At 43.6% G+C, this 23,706-nt stretch overlaps 1 protein-coding gene across 2 annotated transcripts; it reads right to left on the reverse strand.

Moving 5' to 3' along the window:
• Nucleotides 1-1,295: 1,295 nt before the first annotated feature.
• On the reverse strand, nt 1,296-23,383 carry srrm1 (serine/arginine repetitive matrix 1). Of its 2 annotated transcripts, none has more exons than XM_083634377.1 (17): nt 23,285-23,383; nt 22,156-22,245; nt 20,968-21,093; nt 16,619-16,789; nt 16,084-16,196; nt 15,744-15,980; nt 15,246-15,434; nt 14,932-15,051; nt 14,063-14,256; nt 12,092-12,172; nt 9,537-9,623; nt 9,205-9,349; nt 8,999-9,088; nt 2,938-3,420; nt 2,641-2,821; nt 2,369-2,542; nt 1,296-2,152 (listed from the first exon to the last, which is right to left on the reverse strand). In XM_083634377.1, exons 1-17 carry the CDS (start codon nt 23,303-23,305, stop codon nt 2,141-2,143), a joined length of 2,514 nt encoding a protein of 837 aa, XP_083490503.1. In that variant the 5' UTR covers nt 23,306-23,383; the 3' UTR covers nt 1,296-2,140. The 2 variants fall into 2 exon arrangements, with proteins under 2 accessions (XP_083490503.1, XP_083490502.1); XM_083634376.1 differs by having other exon boundaries at nt 1,296-2,159.
• Nucleotides 23,384-23,706: the final 323 nt, after the last annotated feature.

Genomic DNA, 23,706 nt, shown 5'->3' on the forward strand with positions numbered 1-23,706 from the left:
AGTAGTTCACCCCAAAAGTAAAAAGAGGGGCAGTGTTAATAGTCAGTTGAAACAACAAGTTTGTACTTTAACTAAACACTTTGTAGTCCCGTATCAACCCTCTTTCAAACGTTGCAATCTTTTAACACTAAAAAAAGCAAAAAGCATAACAGATTTTTCCAAACATCTCATACAACATAAATGTTTTGTAACCAAACATTACACTATGGGTCCAAAAGTCAAATGTTTTCAGTTTTCTCTATATTTCCCCCATTGTCTATGTGTGGTCGTGAATATTCGGCAGCACTTGAAAGCAGCGTCTGTTCTAAAGATTCTATCTCTATGTCAGACAGCAGTGGGAAGGCCTGCACACGCGTCATCGTTTCTACCTGCCTCTTCTGCCCGCCCACTTCACAATGCAGGAAGACAGCTAGGTGCGCTCATGGATCTATTAAATTAACTTGGATGCAGCGATCCCCAGCGCGCACTTCCAGCGTTTAACCATACAGTCAATTGTACCATAGATACCATATATCTATGGAGCAGACTCTCTGGTTGTAGGCAGCCAGCCTCGGCACCCTCACTGCTGCAAGTGCAAGGAGAGGGTATGCTGCCTTCAAGCGCTCCTCGTTTAGGAAATTGTAATGTAAAAGCTTGTACCGCATAAAAGTGCTTTTGGAGGGGGAATAAAGTTATTTGGGTGGCTGTTGTATTTTCGAAGTGACCTTTTCCCAAAGTGGGAGAATGAAGATAAAAAGCTGCAAATCAGGCAATTGACGTTTTCAGTAACCAGACATTTTGTATTAGAAGACACGAAATTACACCTTAGTGGGGGGAAAACATGCAGAGTATTACCACCCACACACACAAACCGTTCACTCTTCTGATTAGTTGACAATCTGTGCGTCTCGTCATGGAATGTTCATTGTTTATCCTGTACCTACACCGGCTTTTCAAGTCTTTGGTTGCTCACGTGCGCTCAACTCGTTAAAAATATTTACGACAGCACAAGACAGCAACCTGAGGTGGTAAAAACAGGAAGTAAAGCAGGTGTATAACCAACACCATTAATTATGGTTCCATTCCATTTGTGTTCCAGTGCCTGGGCCCTCGTTAAAGCTAATTGTTACACCTGCTTTAGCAACTCAAAAGGTTGCTGTGAAATTTAGCTATTTCAACCGATGTTGCAGGCCAACGGCCTTTCATATCATCCAAATCAATATGAAAGTTCAGATAGCATCCTATGTAAACCCTCAGATTTATATTTCCCATCCCTTTAATGATTCTAAATGTGTTTGTAAAAAAAAAAACAGATCTTACAAAAATCTTTTAATTTTGAAAGGATGACAAGAACCAGGAGTAGTAAATACAAATTATATGATTGGCTTGATGCAAGAACATTAACATAAAACTGCATATCAATCCATTTGGAAAAAATTAAAGTGTAATCTCTGGATTAAGTCAGACCATTTGAGTCTTAAAACAAGACTGTTTCAGAGCCAGAAATAACAAGGTTAAACAATGCCAAACACCTCTATTAAGTTACAACATGGGATAAGACATTCTGTTACGACCTCTTACAGTGCACACAGCAGTGCCACACTGTATGCACTGATAAAGGCAATAGTAACAGTATGTTATGTATGTTAGCTTCTGTCTACACTCCATAAGGTCAGTGGTTCATGCACATCAGAGATGATCACTGCACATGCAATCAATTCTCCATGGAATCTACTGGATGTTGTGTGAATGAGTTGAAACTTGCCCAACGCAAACCTCAGTGTTTAAACCGTTTCCCTCCATGGTTATTTAAAAGCAGGGACAACACAAGCATCTTTACAGTTTAGGTAATACACTATGGGTCAAACCAAAATCAAAACGAGACTTCCTTGTGACAAATCAAGCTCTTAATGAAACCCACACTTCAGAACATACCAAACCCGTAAAAAGAAAACAAAATACTAAAGAATAAATCTGTACATTCTAAAGCTGAACCAGGTTGATGACAAACTTCAAAAGAGTGAGTGGAAGATTGGGGGTGGGGGTGTGGGGGATTGTGGCCCTTGTTTTCAGGACATCTGTGAGGGGGACATCTGTGCCTTCCTCATGGAGCGCAGGGCCTTCTCTCGTAGGTGCTTCTCTAGGTCATCCAAGCATTCCTCTACTTCACTGTCTGATTCCTTAAAGAAAGGTAGCATTAATTATATCTCACTCAACTTAGCCAGCTGCGTAGATGCAGAATGCTGCTGCATGAGAGACAATAATAATAATATCATCCATTTCTTAGATGTACACTAATATTGATTTAATATTGATTTAGACACCCAGGCCAGGACAGAAAGTCTAAACAGGCAGCCTTGGTCACTCAAATAGGAGAAATAGACTTCACCTTTTTTGACTGTCCATCCTCGTCCATGGCCTGGTTGTCTTGTCCGTCCCCGGGCCCAGCGGCACCGCTCTTCTCCTTCTTGTGTTTCTTGTGCTTCTTATGCTTCTTCTCTTTCTTATGTTTCTTTTCCTTCTTCTTCTTCTTTTTCTTTCCTCCGGCGTCAGTGTCAGAATTCTGCAGTAAAACCAATTTCATGAGCATGTCATTGAGTGTTACACAGAGAAGAAACACATTGCACCACCATATTTCTCAGTAAGCTGATGTTATCGAACCTTGCTTGGGGACTGACTGCCAGAGCCGCTGCTGGGCTTTTTGGCTGGAGGTGGAGACCCACTAACAGAGCGGGAAGGTGATGGGGAGGCAGATGTAGGAACTGGACGTTTCTGTGCTGCTGGTTGAGGGGAAACTGATCTGGAGGATGCTCTCCTCATAGGCTGGGGGCTTTGAGAGACTCTGGAGAGGAGGAGGAGATGACATCAGAAGTAAATAAAATAGAAATGCAAAAATATTTTGTTTAATCAATGTGACTATGATCATATTGAAGGATCAATGCTTGCTGCCTTGCTTACCTCTGGTTCTTGCGTGGCTCTGGGGTCCGGGACACCCTGCGGATGGGTCTACCGGCATGGGAAGGGGACTGCTGCCTCCTCTGGTTAGACGGAGATGTACCGGAAGTCTCAAAATGCCCCTGAGGACTGCTGGAGCCCCTCACCATGCGACCGCGGTTAGCAGGGGATGGGGAGAGGCGGTTAGGCGGTGCAACAGGGGATCGGGCATCCCTGCTTGGCCGGTTAGAAGGCAACATGGGGCTCCTCCTGTGTCTGGGGGGAGACGTGGAGGAGGGAGGTGTGCGTCTCTTTTGAGCAGGAGGACTCCTGCGTTTGGGGGACCTGGAGGGGCGTCGCTTGGCCCCTGGAGAGGGGCGTTTTGTGGGAGAGCTAGACAGCTTTCTTTTCTGAGGGGGCAGGGGTGAGGGGCTGTAGCGGCGCTGGATAGGGGGAGAGTACCGTCTGGGGGATGGAGATCGTCGGCGGGGAGGTGGGGAAGGAGACCTGGGGAGCACCAAAGACAAATCGATCAAAAACAATTCTTGCATTGCCAATGTTAACACTCAAATGTTCATCCAGAGCATGGCTGTCCAATTTGGCTCCCTTTTCTTGGCCTTTCCATGGATTTGACAAGTTCATCCTCGTCCACGGTTGACATTACTGGCTTTCACAGGGTGTAGCAGGCGAAATAATGGTCCAAAGTTAGGCTAAATGTTGTTGAGGAAAAAACTGGCATGGCCATTTTCAAAGGGGTCACTTGACCTCTTACCTCAAGATATCTGAATGAGAATGCGTTATTCTATGAGTATCCACTAGGGATGGCCCGATCCGATACTCAGTATCAGTATCGGAGCTGATCCGGCCAAAATCACTGGATCGGATATTTGGTGGGAAAAAGAAGTAGAATCCGATCCGATCCATAGCCTAAACTATCACTAAATGCTTCACTAAACTTTGAGAAATGCGCCATCACGGACGCGTCGCAGATGAACAACCGCAGCATGTGAACAGAGTGAGATTGCACTGTGTTGTCGCCACAGCTGTGTTGATCAAGGAAGAAAAAAGCTGCATGCAATTTATAGACAAGTTTCCTCACGCTGGCCTAGGGCGGCGCCATAGCAGCCTTAAGCTTCTGGCATACTCTTCGCGCACGCGCTGGAGGCGGGGCTCAGAGGAGGGCGCGCGCACTCTGCGCGGGCCAAAACAGAACATACTCAGTGCGCAGCTCCAGGCTCCAGGCAGTCTGAATGAAATTGAATGTAACGTTCCCAATTCTATGTATTAAATTATAAAAAACGACCCCTCCACATTTGGGAAGGCTAAGCCACACAACTAGTTCGTTATAATCGAACAGCATGCTTTGAAGGCGACTTTACGACGGTGAGGACTCAATCACAGCAGATATCCGCTGATAGCCTACCACGGAGATCTCAGGCACAGGCAGCAAAACCGACGCGCTGATAGAAAAATCTCCATGGACGCGCCGCGCTGCGCTCAGGCCTCGCCCCCCGACACGCCCCGTGCGATGTCGTCATAATCGCCGTGCGCCCTATGCGCTTGGCTGGGCGCGAAGAGTATGCCAGAAGCTTTATATGTCCCCGGCTTCCGGTTAAGTCCACATTGCGTCCACAGCAGCGAGCACATCAGAAGGCAGCAGCCGAAATATCCAAACTTTTTACAACGATCGCTAACATCAGCTACACTAACGTTAGCAGACGTTATTAACAATGGGTTATTCTGGAACACATTGTGCAGTGCGTGGCTGTCACAATACACAGAAACGCCTGAACGAGTGGTTGGATCGACAGTGTTTTGAGCTGTTTAAAAGTGACTGACAGCTGTCATAGCTTAGGACGCTAGCCAACGTTACTTACTAGCCTATTTAATGCCGTTTTTACTGCGTCAAGAGCTATTTCACAACAGCGATAGTGTGCTGTGTAATAATAAACGGCTGTAGTAATAGCAGCAATAAAAGCCCGGGTGTTAGCTACTGTCCACAAACGTGAAGGGAAAGAGACTAGAGGCTAACGTTAGTAGCAAACATTGGGCTCATGCAAGCAAGCGTCAGATCATATCAAACAAACATTTAATGTTAAGGTTATTTACCTTTGCTGTCACGACAATGTTTGATGATGATGATGTCAGACCAATTGCCACAGATGAAATAGTTATAGGACTCAAGGATTTGAAAGCCTTCAGCTCCTGAGACGTGTATGCCAATACTGTATTCACAAGGTAGTTATAAATGTCCGGTACGTTATACCTGGCAATATAATGAGTTATCTTTACTCCAAGTCAGTTTTTTATAGGCCTCCGCACCTCCGACCAAAGCCGTCGTGTTTGTAGATGAGCACACGACCTACTTTGTTGCTGTGGAGATATTGGTACACTTCGGAGCTTTTGAGATTGTTCATCACGTTGCCGTCCACCGCCATTGATTCCTCAAAATACGCTATAATCCTGCCTGTAGTTACGTTCGGCCATTTACACATATTATCTTCCCATGTGTCCACTGTCAACGGGTGTGGGATAGACACTCTTTCGTTAGACAGGAGACTCGGAGACTGATCCCAAGTTTGCATTTTTTCGGCGGTCGCTATGGCTACTACGCTAGTACGTTACGCTTCTCTGTATTCACAAACACCGGAAGAGACAGACATATCGCGGCCGAGTCCGGAAGCTATCCGGAAGTGCCCAGGAAACTTGTCTATACGATGTGAGTGTTTTAAGCGTTGGAAACTTCCAACACTGCGGCGCAGACTGCCTGCCTGATACAATGGTCACTGTATCACACACAAACCTGACTGCAACGTTACAGAGAGGGAGAGAGAGGAGATCAGATGCAGATCCACTCCAACTAGACACCGGTGAGCCACAAAACACACCACCAGCCGAGTCAATTCCGCAGCTCAGCATGCCACAATATCACAATCAATAATAGGCTACGTTACCATTCCAAGAAGTGAAGTCAAATCTACACACTTTCTGCATAACGGATCGGCAGATTAACATTAATAAACACTCACCCAACTCAGCAGCGATAAAGTTAGTTGTTCTCTCCTGTTAGTCCTTATTATAATTAATCCCAAAAGTACAAATCTTCCTTGAAAACACCAAATAAAACTAGATTAGGCCATGTGTCCATGTTTACAAACACCATGATCTGTGAACTGCGCTCCTCCGCCCCTTGTTTCACGCAACACGAAAGTAGGGGAGAGCGGGGACAGTTATAACAAGGATGTGTGTGCGCGTGTGAAGGCTTAAAAAGAAGCAGCAGCATTAGTGCATTGCTGTCTATGTTCTGGGCTATAGCCTTTCATTTAACTCATTCACTGCCAACAACGTATGAACACGTTTTCAGAATCCAGCTGTTCCCTGCCAACAACGTGTTTACACGTTTTTGGCATCGATTTTTTTTTTTTGACGGTGGGTTGTGCATCTAAGCCTTTTACATCTCTTATATAATTATTGGAGCCACCGAACGTTTACAACCCATTCCACCGACCCACTAAGTGGCAACAGTGCTCTCCTTGCTAGAGGAAGGAAAGCATTTTTTTAACTTGTCAAGCCATTCTCAGCCCAGCCATTCTCCTTTTCGCGCTGATTGCTGGCGATGCGGGATTGCAAATTTACATAATAGATTCAGCCGATCTACTATGATCGGGTGATAGATTACAGGTGGACGAACACACTTTGAAACACGCAGCATAAATATGACCAGAATCGCAAAAGCTTCTCTCAACCAAAACTCCAAACGAGTGAGTCCATCCCGACTTCCTCAAACAGCGGCTGTGCAGACAGGCACAGGAGAGCAGCAAAGCACTGACTGGTGACAAGCTTGTCCGCCCACGGAGGGCGGAGTTGAAGCAACTCGAGAGGGAGGGAGAGAGAGAGAGAGAGAGAGAGAGAGAGAGAGAGAGAGAGAGAGGGAGGGAGAGCGAGAGGGAGGGAGAGAGAGAGAGAGAGAGCGAGAGGGGGAGGGAGAGAGAGAGAGAGAGAGAGAGCCAAAAATGAATGGTTAAAGTGACAGTTCCATCCAATTTCACAAAAAGCCGTTTATCTCTGAATATTCTTTTTCACGCTAAAACCATGCTGTATTCAACTGCTAATGCTTACATAACTACTAACTCTACAAACTAACTCTTTTAGACAGAGAAAGTACACATTCTATTAGTACTTTTGAGATATTGTATGTTCACAAACTCCAAGCTGAAACGAATCCTCGGCTCTTATAAAATGAGCCATAATCCTCAAAAAACGGCTTGGCAGAAGCTATCTACAGCAAAAAAAAACGTCTGGCAGTCAATGTGTTAAGGAATAAATATCGTTCCACAGATTGAACATGCTGTTTAGATGGCTGGGTTAAGCAAAGTGCATTGGTACATTTATTATTAACAGCTTAGTTGTATAAGCGAGGGAAAAAGATCGGCAGATACTCAAGATTGTGGATCGGATATCGGATCGGATATGGAACTAGAACGACCGCAACGCGGACTTATGCCTCCGCCATTAGTTCATTCTGGAGTCCAAATCGCCATTTGAGGCAAATTGGAAGAAATTCCGTCAAGGCGCACCTGTGATGTTGCGTAAACAAGCTTGAAAATGGCGTTCAAGAGCTCACCTTGACCTTTGACCACCAAAATCTAATCAGATCATCCTTGAGTCCAAGTCGATGTTTGAGACAAGTTTGATTAATTCCGTCAAGGCATTCCTGAGATATCACGTTAACAAGCTTGAAAATGGCGTTTGAGAAGTCACAGTGACCTTGACCTTTGACTTTTGACCACCAAAATCGAATCAGTTCATCCTTGAGTCTAAGTAGATGTTTGAGGCAAAGTTGATGAAATTCCGTCAAGGTATTCATGAGATATCGCGTTAACAAGCTGGAAAATGGCGTTTGAGAGGTCACAGTGACCTTGACCTTTGACCACCAAAATCTAATCAGTTCATCCTTGAGTCCAAGTCGATGTTTGAGACAAGTTTGATTAAATTCCGTCAAGGCATTCCTGAGATATCGCGTTAACAAGCTTGAAAATGGCGTTCGAGAGGTCACAGTGACCTTGACCTTTGACCTTTGACCACCAAAATCTAATCAGTTCATCCTTGAGTCCAAGTCGATGTTTGAGACAAGTTTGATTAAATTCCGTCAAGGCATTCCTGAGATATCGCGTTAACAAGCTTGAAAATGGCGTTCGAGAGGTCACAGTGACCTTGACCTTTGACCTTTGACCACCAAAATCTAATCAGTTCATCCTTGAGTCCAAGTCGATGTTTGAGACAAGTTAGATTAAATTCCGTCAAGGCATTCCTGAGATATCGCGTTAACAAGCTTGAAAATGGCGTTCGAGAGGTCACAGTGACCTTGACCTTTGACCTTTGACCACCAAAATCTAATCAGATCATCCTTGAGTCTAAGTCTATGTTTGAGACAAATTTGATGAAATTCCGTCCAGGCGTTCCTCAGATATCGCGTTAACAAACATCGTACGGACGGATGGCCGTACGGACGGACGGACGTACGGACAACCCGGATCCATAATGCCTCCGGCCTGGCTATCGCCGGCGGAGGCATAAAAAGTGGTATCGTGCCATCCCTAGTATCCACGAGTCTCCCCTGTACAGACATGCCCACTTTATGCTAATCCCATGCAGTTTTTCCATCGTCTTCAGGTTAATTGTCTCCAATTATGATGCCAGGGTGTAGTGTGACCTGATTGGTCCACGCATGCCCTCCTCTTACTCTGTAAGAAGAATCTGATTAAGGTCGTTGGAACGAAACATTATTCTTTTTTTAATAAACCTCTATTTTGCAAGTGGAGACAGTGTGCAGGAGTTCTCTTTTCTTTGAATTCAGTCATGTTGTCTTTTTACAATCAACTCTGCAAAGTAGCATTTCTATTATTTCGAAAGTTTATTTTAGATTTAGAATGTAAATTGTCTATAAAATAACTATAATACATTTTAATGTAATGTAATTTCACATATCAACATTTATTTTTGGCCCACAGCCAGATAAACTTGGCCCTTCATGGCAAAGAATTTGGGCAGCCCTGATGTGGAGGTGAAATGAGCATGCCTGTACCTGCGTCTGGCAGGAGAAGGGGATCGGCGGCGGCGTGGGGGAGAGGGGGAACGACGTCTGCGTGCTCCAGGAGATGGAGAACGTCTTTTCCTGAAGAGAGGAGGCCAAATACACAACAACAGATGAAGAAGGCAAAACTTTTATTTCTATCGAGCTAATTGAGTCAAGTGGCATTCATATTGTGGATGAAGTGCTAAATGTCTGACCTTGGAGAGGCATCCCGGTGTCGTCTCCGTGGGGAGGGCGTATGGCTGCGCCTCCTTCTGACTTCACCATTCCTGGCCCCTAGCCCTGGGCCCCCTGCTGGCCTCTTTGGCCCCTCATCCTCTGATGAAGAGGAAGAACCTGTATCTGAAACCAAACGGACAGAGGACCCCAACAGTCCTTCTATTATAGCCTCAACTGTATGTGTATAGAGGGAAAAAACACAGAGGTTGGGGTTAGGGCACGGCTTCAAAGGTCCAAGAGACGGTGAATGCAAGATGACACAGACAACAAGGACTTGGTTAGACAGAGGGGGGATAAAAAGGCTTCTAACCTGAAGACGTCTGCTGATTCTGCCTGCGATACTGACGTCGTTGCTGCACAGAATCGGCTGTTGCCCCTTTCTCATTCTTATCCTCCTCTGAAATGTAAAGCAGTGAGCGTCCAATCAGAGTCAAGAAAACCAGAGAAACAAACAGAAAAAGACATGCAGAATTTACACAGACAACATAGGACACACAGATTTGTATCCTTGTGGCGTGCGTTTCTTCCTTTTCGTTTTTCTATGGCAGTGGTTTTCAAAGTGGGAGGCGGGCCTCCCCAGGGGGGTTCCAAGCAGTTTCAGGGAAGGCTCAGTGAATGGAAGTGAAAAAATATTACATAAGTTTTCAAAAGGAGATCACATAGAATAGCCTAAATGTTTGTGATTTTTGTTTGGTTAAAGAGATACAGTAGTTTGGGGGCAATTTGACAGTTTTCCCATAAGGCCCAATTACACTCGACGTTCAAGACGGAGACGGACAGAGCCTTCTGTCATAGGCATCCAGGAATTGAGCGAGGGGGGGCACCTTTTTCAAGCTTTGTCTGGGGGGAGGCCCACAGTCTCAGACTTTGAAAACCCCTGCTCTATGGCATAGTGGCATTTGTGTGGTGCCTCTGTATATACAAAGTAGGGATGTCACCGTGTACACGGATATTAAATCATATCCGTTTAGAAAAATCAATAACCGTTTACATGTCTTTTTGTGTGTGTCCTTTTAAATACAGTTTTGACAATGATTTTACTGTGTTCTAGACTCACAATCATTCATCTCTCATCAAAAATAAACTGTGCATGTGTCCGCTAGGCGCATTCCTGTCAATTGGGCGCTGGGGGTGCACTGGTCCCAGTGGACAGTGTGCGGGGAAGGAGATTAAAATAACAGTGGCTTCAGAAAGGCGCTGGTGCGGGCGATCGTTTTCAGGCAACTAATCATATGGAGAAACTATCACTACACTACAGAGACAGAAAGGCTCAATTGTGGGAGCAGATTGGCTAGACACTGGTGAGTGCTGTGCTTTTTATCACAGTATGTGTTGTTAGCTGTTAGCTATCAAGCTAGCTACCGCTGCTAACGTTGTTTTGCATCCTTGCATGTTGTGTGGTGTGTGGCACTCCTCAGCGCTCTTCCAGCGTTTAAATGCCAGAAAAATAAGTTTAGTGGATATCTACTGCCTGTAAACTACAGATGATAACTTTATCGTTAAAAGTTTGCAGTATGTTGCACGTAAGGATGCATTGTTCACAATGCACAAATGCGGTAAAAAACAAACAAAAAACATCTGGTTAACCGGTTACACGCTGCCAGAAGGTCCAGTGTACACGTTTAGAAAATGTTAACATGTTAACAACATGTTGACATCCCTAATACAAAGTAGTAGGGTCTTTGTGTGCACTGTGTGTAATTATAATTTCATTTTTTAACAATATTTTTATTAAAATCTTCAATGCTCAAATGTTAGCATTATTTAAGCAACATATTACTTTGCAAGTTTTGCTTTTTAACAAACACAAACAATACCCTCCCACACACATATCCCCACATACACACCCCTACTCTACATACCCCTTTCATTTTAGAGCCAGAAATCAATATAAAGCATATGGCAATATCAACCATACATTTCAGTGGTACCACAAATAAAGTGCCTTCATCCCCTTCTGGGGTCTACCACACACCCACAACTTTAAAACTATAAGACTCAATACATTTTATCTCTAGGGGCTATCCAATAATTAGTCTCAACACCAGACCCATGACAGTTCTTACACTGATACACTACGTTACTGCATGCTGCAGATCTCTCTCTGGGTCTGGGACACTTCCCCTCAGCCACCTGGGGTCGGAAGTGAACCGTTCACTCGGCCAGTGGTGGATTCAGTCTTCACCATTTAGTAATGACAGTGACGGCATGGGAGGCGCAGCCCATTTTTTGAACCACTCTCATTGGTGCTACAACCTGTCACTCATTCAATTTCACCCCCCTAGATGTGCCCTCAAACCCCAGCAGTGGCTGTGAACTGGCACAGACTCACTATGTAGTATGCGGAGTGCAGCGATTCAACGTAATATTTGAGTCTGGGGAGAGACTATCCAATAACAAACATTCAGAGGTAAGACCTCAATGCCACTTTCGTCACAACAGTGATATGGGGGTAAATCACAAGTTTCATCGCGATATGATATTATAGATTCTTTGGAGTCCAAAGTTTGGACGATGCAATATTTGCTGAAATCACAAAGTCTGCCATGATATGATTTTGATGCAATTCATGGGTCTGCGATCGATATGAGACAATGTATGCCCATTTAACACAATCAGCTAAAAAAATGTAATACCTCATTGTGATTAAGACTTTTTAATACTTTTAAGGGCTTAAACTTTCCCTAAATAGATTTATCAACTTTTAATACTTTTCAAGACCTCGCAGATACCCTGATATATAAAAATCCACATCTGACAGGTGAAGGAAAGGCTGCCGCTGCACACATGATTGGACTCGTAGATTTGTGAGTTGAGACATCCTGAGGACCATTAGTGTTTCCTTTCTTCAAACACTCTGCTCACCTGACTCAGACCCTTCAGATGGTCTGGGTTTGGTATTATCAGATGGAGAATCACTCCTCCCTCCTTGTTTTCGCTTTAAACCTGAAAAACAAGTAACGTACAGTAGATCTTTAGATGCATTTATAGTAATCAAACTACTTGTAATATAGCTCTAGTGCGCTAGTCCTACATCTATTCATATTTACAGAAGGAATGCTGTGGTAGGGAGGCGGGAAAAAAAACTGTTTTACACCATGGTTTACACGCCAACAGCAAGGAGTTGAAGGCAAAGTCATGACCCGCCTTCCTCTGCCTCTGATTGGCTAGACTCATTCCTTTCGTCGATTGGATTGGTCACATTATCACCACAGGGTCAGAGCCGTATAATAGAAGAGTTCCGACATCTCCATTCACTCCAATGGACCAGTTTTTTTTCCAGGAAGTAAGGTCCTGGAACTCAAGCAGCACTGTCGAGTTGCAGCCAAATAGACCCTTTGTGTTGTACTTTGAAAGGGTTTTTCATCCCTTGAATCAAATTGTACATTATCAGCTTTATTTTAGCATGCAAAAGTAGTGCGAGACCCATTGCTGTTCATTGGCTAATGAGTCTCGCATTTTGGTCCTTCGCTGACGCCACTCTCTCTCTAGAGGACACTACACAGGGTGAAGTATGATTCACAACACAGGACACGCTTACAATATTGCATGTGAACCATTGAGTTTACAGGCGTCAACGCCATTTTGCGTAGTTTTAACTGACAAATCGTACGAGTGTACTTTGATGCCAAAATGCACGCATGGTACGAAAAATGCGTGCAGGTTGGCAGGTCTGCATTTGAAACTATTAAATCAAATCCAATTTCCAAGTCATTGAGTTCAAATCACAGTCACAGCAATCCTGTACCTTGTCCAGTCTCCCCCCATCAGCGCTAAAACAATATACTCTCCTGTATATTCTGCTGCCACTGGCAGATCATTGTATAACAAGAGACGTTGGTCCGATGTTAGAGAGAGGGTGATATGATGCTACAGTACAGCATGGGATAACACCTATTTTCCAAGTTCCTCTTTTACCAAGGCCCTATGTAAGAATAATGCAACTGTGTTTTCTTTACATTCATGTAGCAGTGCCCCCCAGCTCCCACGCACAGCTATGAAAATATGTAAATACAATGAAAATTGTTATTGTTGTCATCAAAAGCATCATAACTGCAGTACAACACTGTCCATATCTACGGTAATTATATAAATATTCCGGCAAGTGCCATTTACGGTGCCTACTGAATTGATCATGGAATGGGCCTCAGAATAAACCCAAGTCTCCTAATCAAAATGGCCTGAAAACATTACATTACATTACATTTCGTCATTTGGCAGACGCTTTTATCCAAAGCGACTTACAATAACACACTTTTTGTCGGCAATAGAGCAATGAACTATGGAGCACAGTCTATGACAACTACAAATCCTGAAGGAACAGTGGTACGAGTTTAGTTTAGGATTTATTTATTTTTTTTATAGAGAAAGAAGTTAGATCAAGAAGGGCCCAGATGGAGCCTGAAAAGGTGAGTCTTTAGTCTTTTCCGAAAGATCGGCAGTGATTCAGCAGTCCTGACCGAAGGTGGCAGCTCGTTCCACCATTGGGGTGCCAGGGACGAGAAGAGTCGAGATCGGGATGAGCGATTTTTGAGCACCCGTAGCGAAGGAGGAGTGAGGCGCCCTGCACTGGTGGAGGAGCGAAGGGAGCGGTGAGAGGTTTGGAACCTGACCATAGATTGCAGGTACAGTACAGGGGAGCTGACTGGTGTACTGCCCTGTAGGGGCAGTACAAAACAGACCTACACAATATCTATTCTGCAATCCAGAAAATCATCCTGTAAACATACTCTAATATCCAGGTGGTTGAAAATAATGTTACACTGTTATGAGTGTAGGGCAAGGAGGTCATAATTATTATAGAGTGCAATGGAAGAAGAAGAAAGGTCTTCATACCAGATGATCTGGATGGGGAGGCAGAGGCCCGGGCCTTTCTGGCCCGTGGAGATGGTGCTGACGGGCTGATGGGGACGTCAGGATGGCGGGCCTGTTTTCGGGGTGGTGAGTTAAGTGTCGTCTTCACAGCTTTCTTAGGTGAGCGAGAGGTGGAGGAGCTGCTGCCCGAGGATGAAGCAGAGCGAGAGCGCCTCCTGCGTGCCACAAATAACATTAACAAGATAATTCGTACATTTCAACATGTCGGGAAGTTATTTTTTGCTTGCCCAACCCCTGCAGGCAGGTCAGAGGTCATGGAGAACTACAGAACAATACCCCTGGAGCTGGCAGCGATACATTATCTTGCTCAAAGACACCTCAGCTGGTGAAACCCCATGCTGGCAAGCATGCACCCTCATGCTTGCCAGCATGGGGTTTCACCAGAGGCCATGCGGTTTAAAGAAAGGCTTTGCACATTTTCAACCTGCTTTGTATCATCATGTCAGTATGCAGATGGGCAGCCTTTATCTTCTCTTCGTGTTTTCTGGCACCGAGAGCTCTGCAGTTATTCCAGGCAAAATGACGGGTTTTGTGTCATTCTGATACGGAAGTGTACAGATGTTCTTGAGGGTGGCTGTTCCAACTACAGATTGTTGTTTTTATTTTTTCTGTATGCGCACAGCCATGGAGAATCGCATTGAGAGCCTTAACAAGCATTAATGACCCATACCAGCTGGCATAAAACATAGAGAGAAGGTAAGCACTGTCCAACTGCTTATATTACCCAGATTATGATATAAAGCGGGTTGAAAATCAGCAAAAGCCTTCCTTTAAGGACGGTTCCTCATCACCCCTTTGCTTTTGTGAAATAAGCCTGGCAACACACTGACCTGCGGACAGGTGAGCGCCTGTGTCTGTGTCTGGAACTGGCGGGGCCACGTCTAGGGGGGCTCCTACGGCGGGGGGACATTCTCCTCCTGGGACTCAGCCTTCTACGGGGGGAGTATGATCTGAATAGGGTAGAGAGCGAATGTTTATAAAGCTTCAAAGACTGAAAAGAAAACATACAAAACACAGTTAACCATCAACAGGGTCAGGGTGTTTTATGTGTTTATTTCTTTTATGTTTAATTGAGACAATAATACTTTTGCAGGACCTCCACACATCCTGATAACACCTTTATGCCATGAATGGTGGAAATTACCTGGAACGAGAGCGTCGTCTACGAGAGCGGGGGGAATGTGAGCGTGAGCGGTGGCGAGGTCTGTCTCTCCTGCTGTCCTTCTCTCTCTCCCGGGACTTGGGCCTCTCCTCCTTCTTGACAATCTTTTCTGGGGTGGGCTCTTTGACTTCAGTCGGAGCGTCTGCTTTCACCTCCTCTACCAGCGGATCACTAAAGGACAGGGAAAAGCCACAGACTTCTACATCTTGCCGCTAAATTGCCTCACTCAGGATAAGAACCCGGGATTTCTGACAGGGCAAAGCAATGCAAGAGTCAGGAGTTGACCAAGTGAGTGACCATAGCTGCTGGTCGCACATAACATACTAAAACTGAACTATAATTATATTGCCTGGTTCCAAATCTTTGGTTTTGATCCAGGAGCATTGAGAATGCAGTCATTTGAGCGTCAAACTTAAATTAAAATGATTATATACTATACTATAATAACTGCATACAAAACAAAATAAGCACTCTGCCAACCTGGTAGAAGAGGGTTCTTGGACGACTGGCTCTGGCATGGCGGTTTCTGATGTATCGGGCTCTGGTTGCTGCTCCACAGGCTTTGGGGGCAGCTCCATTAGGGCTGGAAGGGGTGAACTGCCACCAATGGGACTGGGTTTGGGACTGGGTTTGCGTCGCGGAGAGCGTGAGGGACTGGGCTTCCTGTCCCGCTTCACTGGTGACCTTCGTCGCGGTGACGGCGACCTCGACTTTCGCCTGAGCAGAGAAGCACCAACCAGAGAGATAAGATTTTCATGTTTTGTGATAAATATCCAATTTCCATTCACTGAAACATAATATTGAGGACATTTTGCATTACCTCCTCGGGCTCTTGGACTGAGCTCTCTCTCTCATTTCTTGTCTCTCTTGCCTGTCTTTTTCCTTCTTGTCATCATCCACTTTCTTCAGAGAAGCAAGCTTCTCCTGTTCAATCTGCCAGGGAAAGAAAAATGCAGTACAATTACATTACAACTAAATTACAACTTTTCCGCAACTTTTCATGGATCCAAAATAGAATTCCCATGTAATGTGAGGCAGTGAGTCTGAATCAATACCAGGAATTATGACCACAGTGGACAAATAGGACACACCTCTTTATATTGGATTTTATTGCTTTAGAGTCACTGCGTCACATTACACGGAAGCTTTTGAAATAAAACATGAATTTTACATTAAAAAATAGATTTTGATACTCCATGACTTTTCCAGATTTTCCATGTCCGTCGGAACCCTGTACATCTTTATCACCAGCATTTAGCAGATACTGGGCCTAACAACAATATGATTGATGATTACGGTGGCCTTTAAAGTTACTGGACAGAGCTTGTGAAAGTTTGTAGTTGAGAGAATCTCACCTGTCTCTGTTTGATTTCCTCTTTCTTCTGCTCCAGGAAGGCGGAGGGGATGCCAGCGATGTTCTCCTGGGCACTGAGCAGCAGGGGCCACAGGTCCTTCATGAACTCCCGGGCATTCTTTCCGTTCAGGAAGCCGGTCAGGTTGATCTGCATCATCTTGCTATCCGGGTGCTGCAACACACACACGAAGGGGGAAGAGAAAAGGCCATACAGACATTGAAACATGGAAGGAAAGCGAGCAGGAGGAGGTAGGATCCCATTAAGGGGACTGCCTACCCCATAGTCCTCACTAAACTACTGTATACCTATTGGCTATGTAAATTTAACCATACTCAAATCAAGTGAAAATAAAATGACTAGATAAGAATATTCAACATCCCTGGGTCCAAAAGTGGACTCAATAACAGCCTATCAAAATGAGGGTGTGATTGATTTAAATTGTATTCACAAACTCCTGAAACTGAGAATGTGAGCTAGCTGAGGGGAGACACATCTAGCAAAATACTGCATGCAATACTGCCCCCCTATCAGATTTTTAGTAAATTGGTAAGCCCCATACTTCCAAAACAACTATGAGTCCCACCCCCACCCCCTTACAACTCTACATCCCTGCCCACCTCTTGTTCTCCATCTCCCCACAGTCTACTCTCCAGGAGATAGAACAAATAGCCACAATACAGAGAGCATTAAAACCCAACACTGCAAGTACAGTTCCGGTGTCTTCAGTGAGTCCCGTGGGATCAGTGGGTACGGAGCTCCATTGGCTTGCTTCCGCCTCCCTACTGCTTGAGAGTCAACCACCTTGAGCTTAATGTTATATCATTTATCTAAATTGCAAGAGACGAACAAGCAATAATGAGTACACAGTACATAAAGGGGTTTTATTTCAACAACTGATGCAAGAATGATTGTGAGATACCGCCTTCACAGGTCAAAAAGCCTTTCTTAGCAATGTGCTACAGTAGCCTTTGAAGGACAATTCCAGCACAATTTGATTTTTGCTCATTTCCTGCATTCCCTTACGGTTTCACATCACTGTAGATTGTTTTCCAGCGCTTTTCCATATTATGAAATGTTTGCTATTTGCCTTGGTTGTTTTTCAAAGTAAATATTTTTAAACAACCGTTGTCTAAATAACAAGCTACTCCAATTAAAGGGATACGCCAGCATTTTTGGAGATTCACCTATTTGCCAATAGTAAAAGTAGGATCTAGAAGCCTTTATCTTCACTGTGCGTGCAGTACAAACTGCGGTACAGCCCTCACTGCTAATTAACTTAGCACTACATTGGCAGTCTATGGTACCGCTTAGGGATGTAACGATAACCGGTTTTAATGATAACCGTAATAAAATTCCTTATAACGTACCATTTCAAATTTTCATTATCATTAAAACCATACTGTGATGTCACCATGATTACAAAAACATGGTAAATACTGTCCATCATCAACCAAAGTGGGCAACCGTCTCCCAGATGCAGACACGCATGCAGCCTTGGAGAAATGATTTCAGTGAGTGTATCAATAATTTTGGGGCGTGGTGACGAGTACACGAGTCACATGTCGCTGTGTAGTGTACACGTGTAACCGGATAGTAATTCAGTTTAGAAACATCAATAACCGACTACCCGTCTTTTTTTCCCCTTTTAAATAACATTTTTAAATAAAGTTTTGACAATGATTTTACTGTGTTTTGGACTCGCATTCATTCATTTCTCATCAAACAACTGTTTAGAGGTGATAATGCTGCCTGTAAGCTACAGATGATAACGTTAACGTTACACTAATCAGTGCAGTAACGTTGCACGTAATGGACGCATGGCCCATGTGACCGTGGCGGTCACAATGTAACGTTAATAAAGCGGGCGAGACCTCGTGGGGAAACCAACAAGGGACAATTTTGTGACTCGAAAACTCACAACCATAATGACAGCGAATCTTGCCGCTATTTCCGCTTGGACCAGACAATGAGTTCAACAAAGAGGGAACAGACACACAGAGAACATGCTGCTGTCTATGGGTTCGGGAGGTATTTGAATGGCGACAGTGCCCTCTAGTGATTATATAATGCAAATGCAGGAAAAAAAAAACATTAGAAAATGTTGTAACCATTGACACCCCTACAACATGTACATGTGAGTGTTTTTCTGGCACTGTTGGAATGTGTATTTTGGGCGATTGAACGGGGGTAGGCAACGGTATCATGGACTGCCATTGTAGTGCTAAGCTAATTAGCAATGAGGGATGGACCAGTTTGTACTGCACGCACAGTGAAGATAAAGGCATCTAGATCCTACTTTTACTATTGACAATATGGCAAATAGGCGAATCTCCAAAATGTGGCCGTATCCCTTTAAAGGAAAGCTATTTTAAGCCACTTTTAAAACTTGCAAATCGCTTTCTCTCTAATAAGGTCTATTATATAATTACAGAGTTGTTAGCTTAAAATCAAATTTGTATGCAAATTCTCCACAGATGAGACAATAATACCATATTTTATATTTGAGGTGCATGTCACTGTTCTCAAATGCATGCATTCATAAGAACCCGTGAAACATGTAAGTTTATAGCTTGATATTAGCTTTCTGGCGCAACTCTGCAAAATGTGATTGTGAGCTTCCCATTCACAGCGGATGGATTTCACTTACTGACCAAATCATAAATCTCCAGTTATTTTCTATGGCATTTTGAATTGAGTTGGAGTGAATGAGCCCGAGAGGTATTGCGAAACTAATTTATGCATGTAAAAAGTCCAAATTCACGCTCAAGGGATGGAAAATGTGAGAATTGAGCAAAAAACTACAATCAGATTGGAATTGTTTCAAACGTAGCAATAACGTCCCTCCCACAACCCCAAATAATATAGCAAACAAAATAAAATCAAAAACATTTTTATAATGGAACTATTTTCCTATAGACTAAGACTTGACTGCAAGTATGCTATGGGATCCTAATTATATTATAATTATTACAATAATTATTATCATTTAAGAAGGATGCTTTTTTAAATTCTCATTATTTTTCTGATGTTCCCCTCATTTTCTCACCAATTGTACTTGGCCAATTTCCTCCCCTGCTGCCCCGGTCGCTGCTCCACCCTCTTCCAATCTGGGGAGAGCAGAGACTAGCACCATGCTTCCTCCGACACATGTGCAGTTGCCAGCCGCTTCTTTTCACCTGACAGGGGGAGCTTCACTGGCAGGACGTAGCACATGGGAGGATCACGCTACTCCCACCAGTTCCCTCCCACCCCGACCAGGTGCCCCAACCAACCAGAGGAGGCGCTAGTGAAGCGACCAGGACACATACCCCCAATCCGGCTTCCCACCCACAGACACCAGCCAATCGTGCCTGTATGGACGCCCGACCAAGCCGGGGGTAACACGGGGGTGCAAACCTACGACCCTCGTGTTGGTAGGCAGGGAACCTACCACTACACTACCCGGACGCCCAAATGAAGGATGCTTCCTAAATTATTTGGGTTTCATCCATTTTACTTTTTTAATTTTCCAAAAGCGGGTGTAATAGAAATAATCAATTGCTCTATGAGACCCCAAGTGGTCTGAAATATCAGTGGGGCACAGAATATGACAAACAGAAGAAATAACTTAGACAAAATATTTATCTAAGTGTACCAATTCAATGTATGTGGCCTATGGGCTATAAAGTGAGGAGCATGCACACTTCAGTCTTAAAAAATATGATGCATAACATCAGCGGGGCTTAGCATTACAGCTCCAAAGTTTGACTGCCACAGACATCCTTTGAACTTGTACTTTTCCAAGGATGTAAAGAAGCAAAGCCATTAATTTTACCAGTGGGGTATATCATATTGATACACTGCCCTGTTTTCAACTCCTGTTATGGCTAAGGGGATTTAGGAGATTTTGCAAATATCTATGGAGAATATGATTATGGCATTGTTCAGGTGCGTCTATCACTGACATGATATTGTTGATCCCTGCACATAACTCACCTCAAACCACACACTGCATCATGAAGGGAGAGTTGGGCTCAGTGACTTTGGGCTCAGGAGAGAGCTAATTAGGTGTTGGTGCTATACTTCTGATGCAAGGTATAACATCCATATTGGTTCAGGCCTTTTAAATCATAAATCACATCATCATTAGAAGACTGCTGAATAAGAGGAACTTTGTCACATCACAGAAACAACAAGGTTATGTCATTATAAATTCAGTTCATACCAATTGTTATTTCCCCATTCAATTTAAAAAATGTAATAGAATGTCAATCATTTTCTTACACCCGCTGATTCTCATCTTACTGACTAAGCAATACCCTGCATTAACACTTGTAAAAAAACAACTTTCACACAATAAATGACATTACCTTCGTCTCCTCAAGCTGGTTAAATATGAACTCTATGACGACATCATCCTCGAACCCCAAAATCTCTGTCACTCGCTGAGTAATCCAAGGTTTGATGACTTCCAGGTTCACTTTGGTCATGTCCACCTAAGGATTAACCAAGCAACAGACAGCATTCAATCATCATAACAGTTTCAAGGACTGTGACAGTCAGTACGTTTACATGTACTTAAAAAATATATATTATTGCGTTAGTCCGCCTAAAACCGGACTTTTGAAATGTATGTAAACATGTTAGCTCGACTGAAATCGAAGTTATAAAAGTCCGACTAACACACCCAGATAATGCGATTGGTAGTCGATTTACTCCTGCATGTATACAGGCTAGTCGGACTGGAACTGGATGAGGCAATCAGCGCATGCGCTGATGTTCTTTGACCCGAAAGTCGAACAGCGTGTAAAACTGTTATGTTAGCGTCCAGGGAGTGATTAGCTAAAGCTAAATGTGAAGTTTGTTGATGTAGAGCTAAATCTGTGTCTAGAAAAAATGTTTTTTTAATGGAATATATTCGTTTCAACTGTATTGAGCTAACAAGGGGCAGCTTTGTGTTACCTGACCATCCCTGCATTTGAACGGTTTATCAGCGCTCTCTCTCTCTCCACATAAACACAGAACACAGCAAAACAATGTCTTATCACTAAAATACACACAGGGTGCAGCGTCTGTCAACATAAACACACTGCCACCCTATTATATGGGCCAGAAGTAATTGTTTTGAGGGGAAAGGTTTGTATTTTTTTTTTTTTTTATGAAATAGCTGCATTATTGAGACTTGCTGCTACCAGCTGTTAGAATTGGGGGACCTTTGGGAAAAGTGCATATCGCCACCTATCATAGCGGAGGCAAGATGATTCCATAAAAAATCGATTTCCCATCCGTGTTTGTATACTGGGACAATACAGTAGTCCGAGTAAATAGCCTAATCAAGCTATAACCATAACTCGACTTAACTCTGCATGTAAACGTACGGAGTGTCTGGTAAATCATAAAATTAATCTGTCAATAACAGGACAATTTGATTTTTTATAACAAAACAGGATATCAACACAATGGTCAGATAGTTATCTACAAAAGAGGCTGGTAAAGGAACCTAAAGATGTACTGTATTTATGTATTTATTTAAAACCTTGGTAGTGGAAAAACTGTACCTTCTTGTCCAGACATTCTGCAAATTTCAGCTGCTTCAGCAGTTTCTTCTGCTTGTTGCTGAAGCGGTTGTCTTGTTCCGCACTTGTGCCCTAGAGAACAAACAAAGCTTAGTTGGCTTGATTAATTAACAAGTAAGTTAACGCTAGTACAAATAGACGCATTGTTCTAACGTTACAGCTAACCAGAACTGGCTTGAAGGTGTCTTGTTGTAAAATCATCAGTGACCCAACAACTTCCCTGCTTCTTCTTCCTCGCCCTGGGGGAAGCATGTTCAGCTCACACACGGACTTGGAAGCCAAACTCCAACATACGACAGCTAACGTTACTTTAACGTGACTTATTTGAGTAACGTAACGTTGCCTCACAATATTGGAGTGAGAGAGACAACTGGGCTTCTTCTTGTTGTTGTTGTTAAACCCACAGACAGAGTCAAAGACATAATATTCATACGAATTACTTTAGTTAACAATTGGTTAGCCTGCTACTGTGTATTAACGCTAATCCTCTGTGGGAAGCAAATGTTAGCGACAGCTGGTTCGTTAACTACCGTAACGTTACACCCACCAGAAGATCACTGGCATGGACATTAGGTAAAAATATTGGTAAATAAGACAATAGTACGTTAACGTTAACAACACACGCACACGTCTAGACACGACCATCGTTAGCTAGTAATGTTAGCCGTCGTGGTTAGCTCAGGGGAAGAGGCGATGCACCGCCATAGATACTGAACTACGGCCGCCATCTTTAACCAAGGCTAAGTTAGGGTTAGCTAGCTAGCTTGGCCTATTTGCTGCCACTGTATGAATATTCTCTCAAATTTGAGGCAAATATGTATGGTCTGCCAAGTAATATACCCAAACATATTAGGTGACAAATGTTCATAATTTACTTATGAGTCGACACATTATCTATGGCTAACGTTAATTCACTTGAACAGGAAGGAAGCTCAAGTCCCAAAATGTTTCTCATCAGTTGATAGTCTGAGCCCTAACCATACCGTTCCCAACTGAATGGCGCACGATCTAGCGAACGTTACATGTACCATGCATGAACTGAACATAGGACAATGTCCTGAGAATTAGTAACAACACAATGCAAATGTCAGAAATGTTTTAAAGCACTTACGCGGAAGAATCCCGCGTCCATTATTGTTGGAGAAGGATATTAGCGGGCGCAGTTGAAGAAGACGTGCCGCTCCGGGAAAAATCCAAGAGTCGAGGTCCGTCTGTCTGAAGCAAGTGCGCCCTTAGAGGAAGCAGAGTGTACTGCAGCTACTGGAATGACAGCATCGAGGAAAAAGATGGACCAGGGATGGACGATGACATTCTCTGTATGGGCAAAGTAAACTGGCTCGTTTATAGATAAGCAGAAAAATCTAAATTTGCTCAGGCACTAGGCTGCATTGTTCACATTGTCGTTGTTATCACCAGCCCCAGTGAACAACGTCACTACGATGTGGGATCAAATAATAATTTAATAAAATAGTAATTCATTCAGATACAACTCTCATCAACTAAATTTGACCTGGCTCTCCATTTATTCTTTAA

Source organism: Poromitra crassiceps (assembly GCF_964638095.1).
Source record: "Poromitra crassiceps genome assembly, chromosome: 3".
Classification (NCBI taxonomy): domain Eukaryota; kingdom Metazoa; phylum Chordata; class Actinopteri; order Beryciformes; family Melamphaidae; genus Poromitra; species Poromitra crassiceps.

What these genes read in the sequence shown, in the direction of transcription:
- srrm1 (XM_083634376.1), bottom strand. Translation starts at nt 23,305, where the DNA reads ATGGACGCGGGATTCTTCCGC. An exon ending in CAGAATGTCTGGACAAGAAG is followed by an intron (nt 21,094 to 22,155) that starts GTACAGTTTTTC and finishes GTTAATCCTTAG; the next exon opens with GTGGACATGACCAAAGTGAA. An exon ending in CACCGGGATGCCTCTCCAAG is followed by an intron (nt 9,089 to 9,204) that starts GTCAGACATTTA and finishes TCCTCTCTTCAG; the next exon opens with GAAAAGACGTTCTCCATCTC.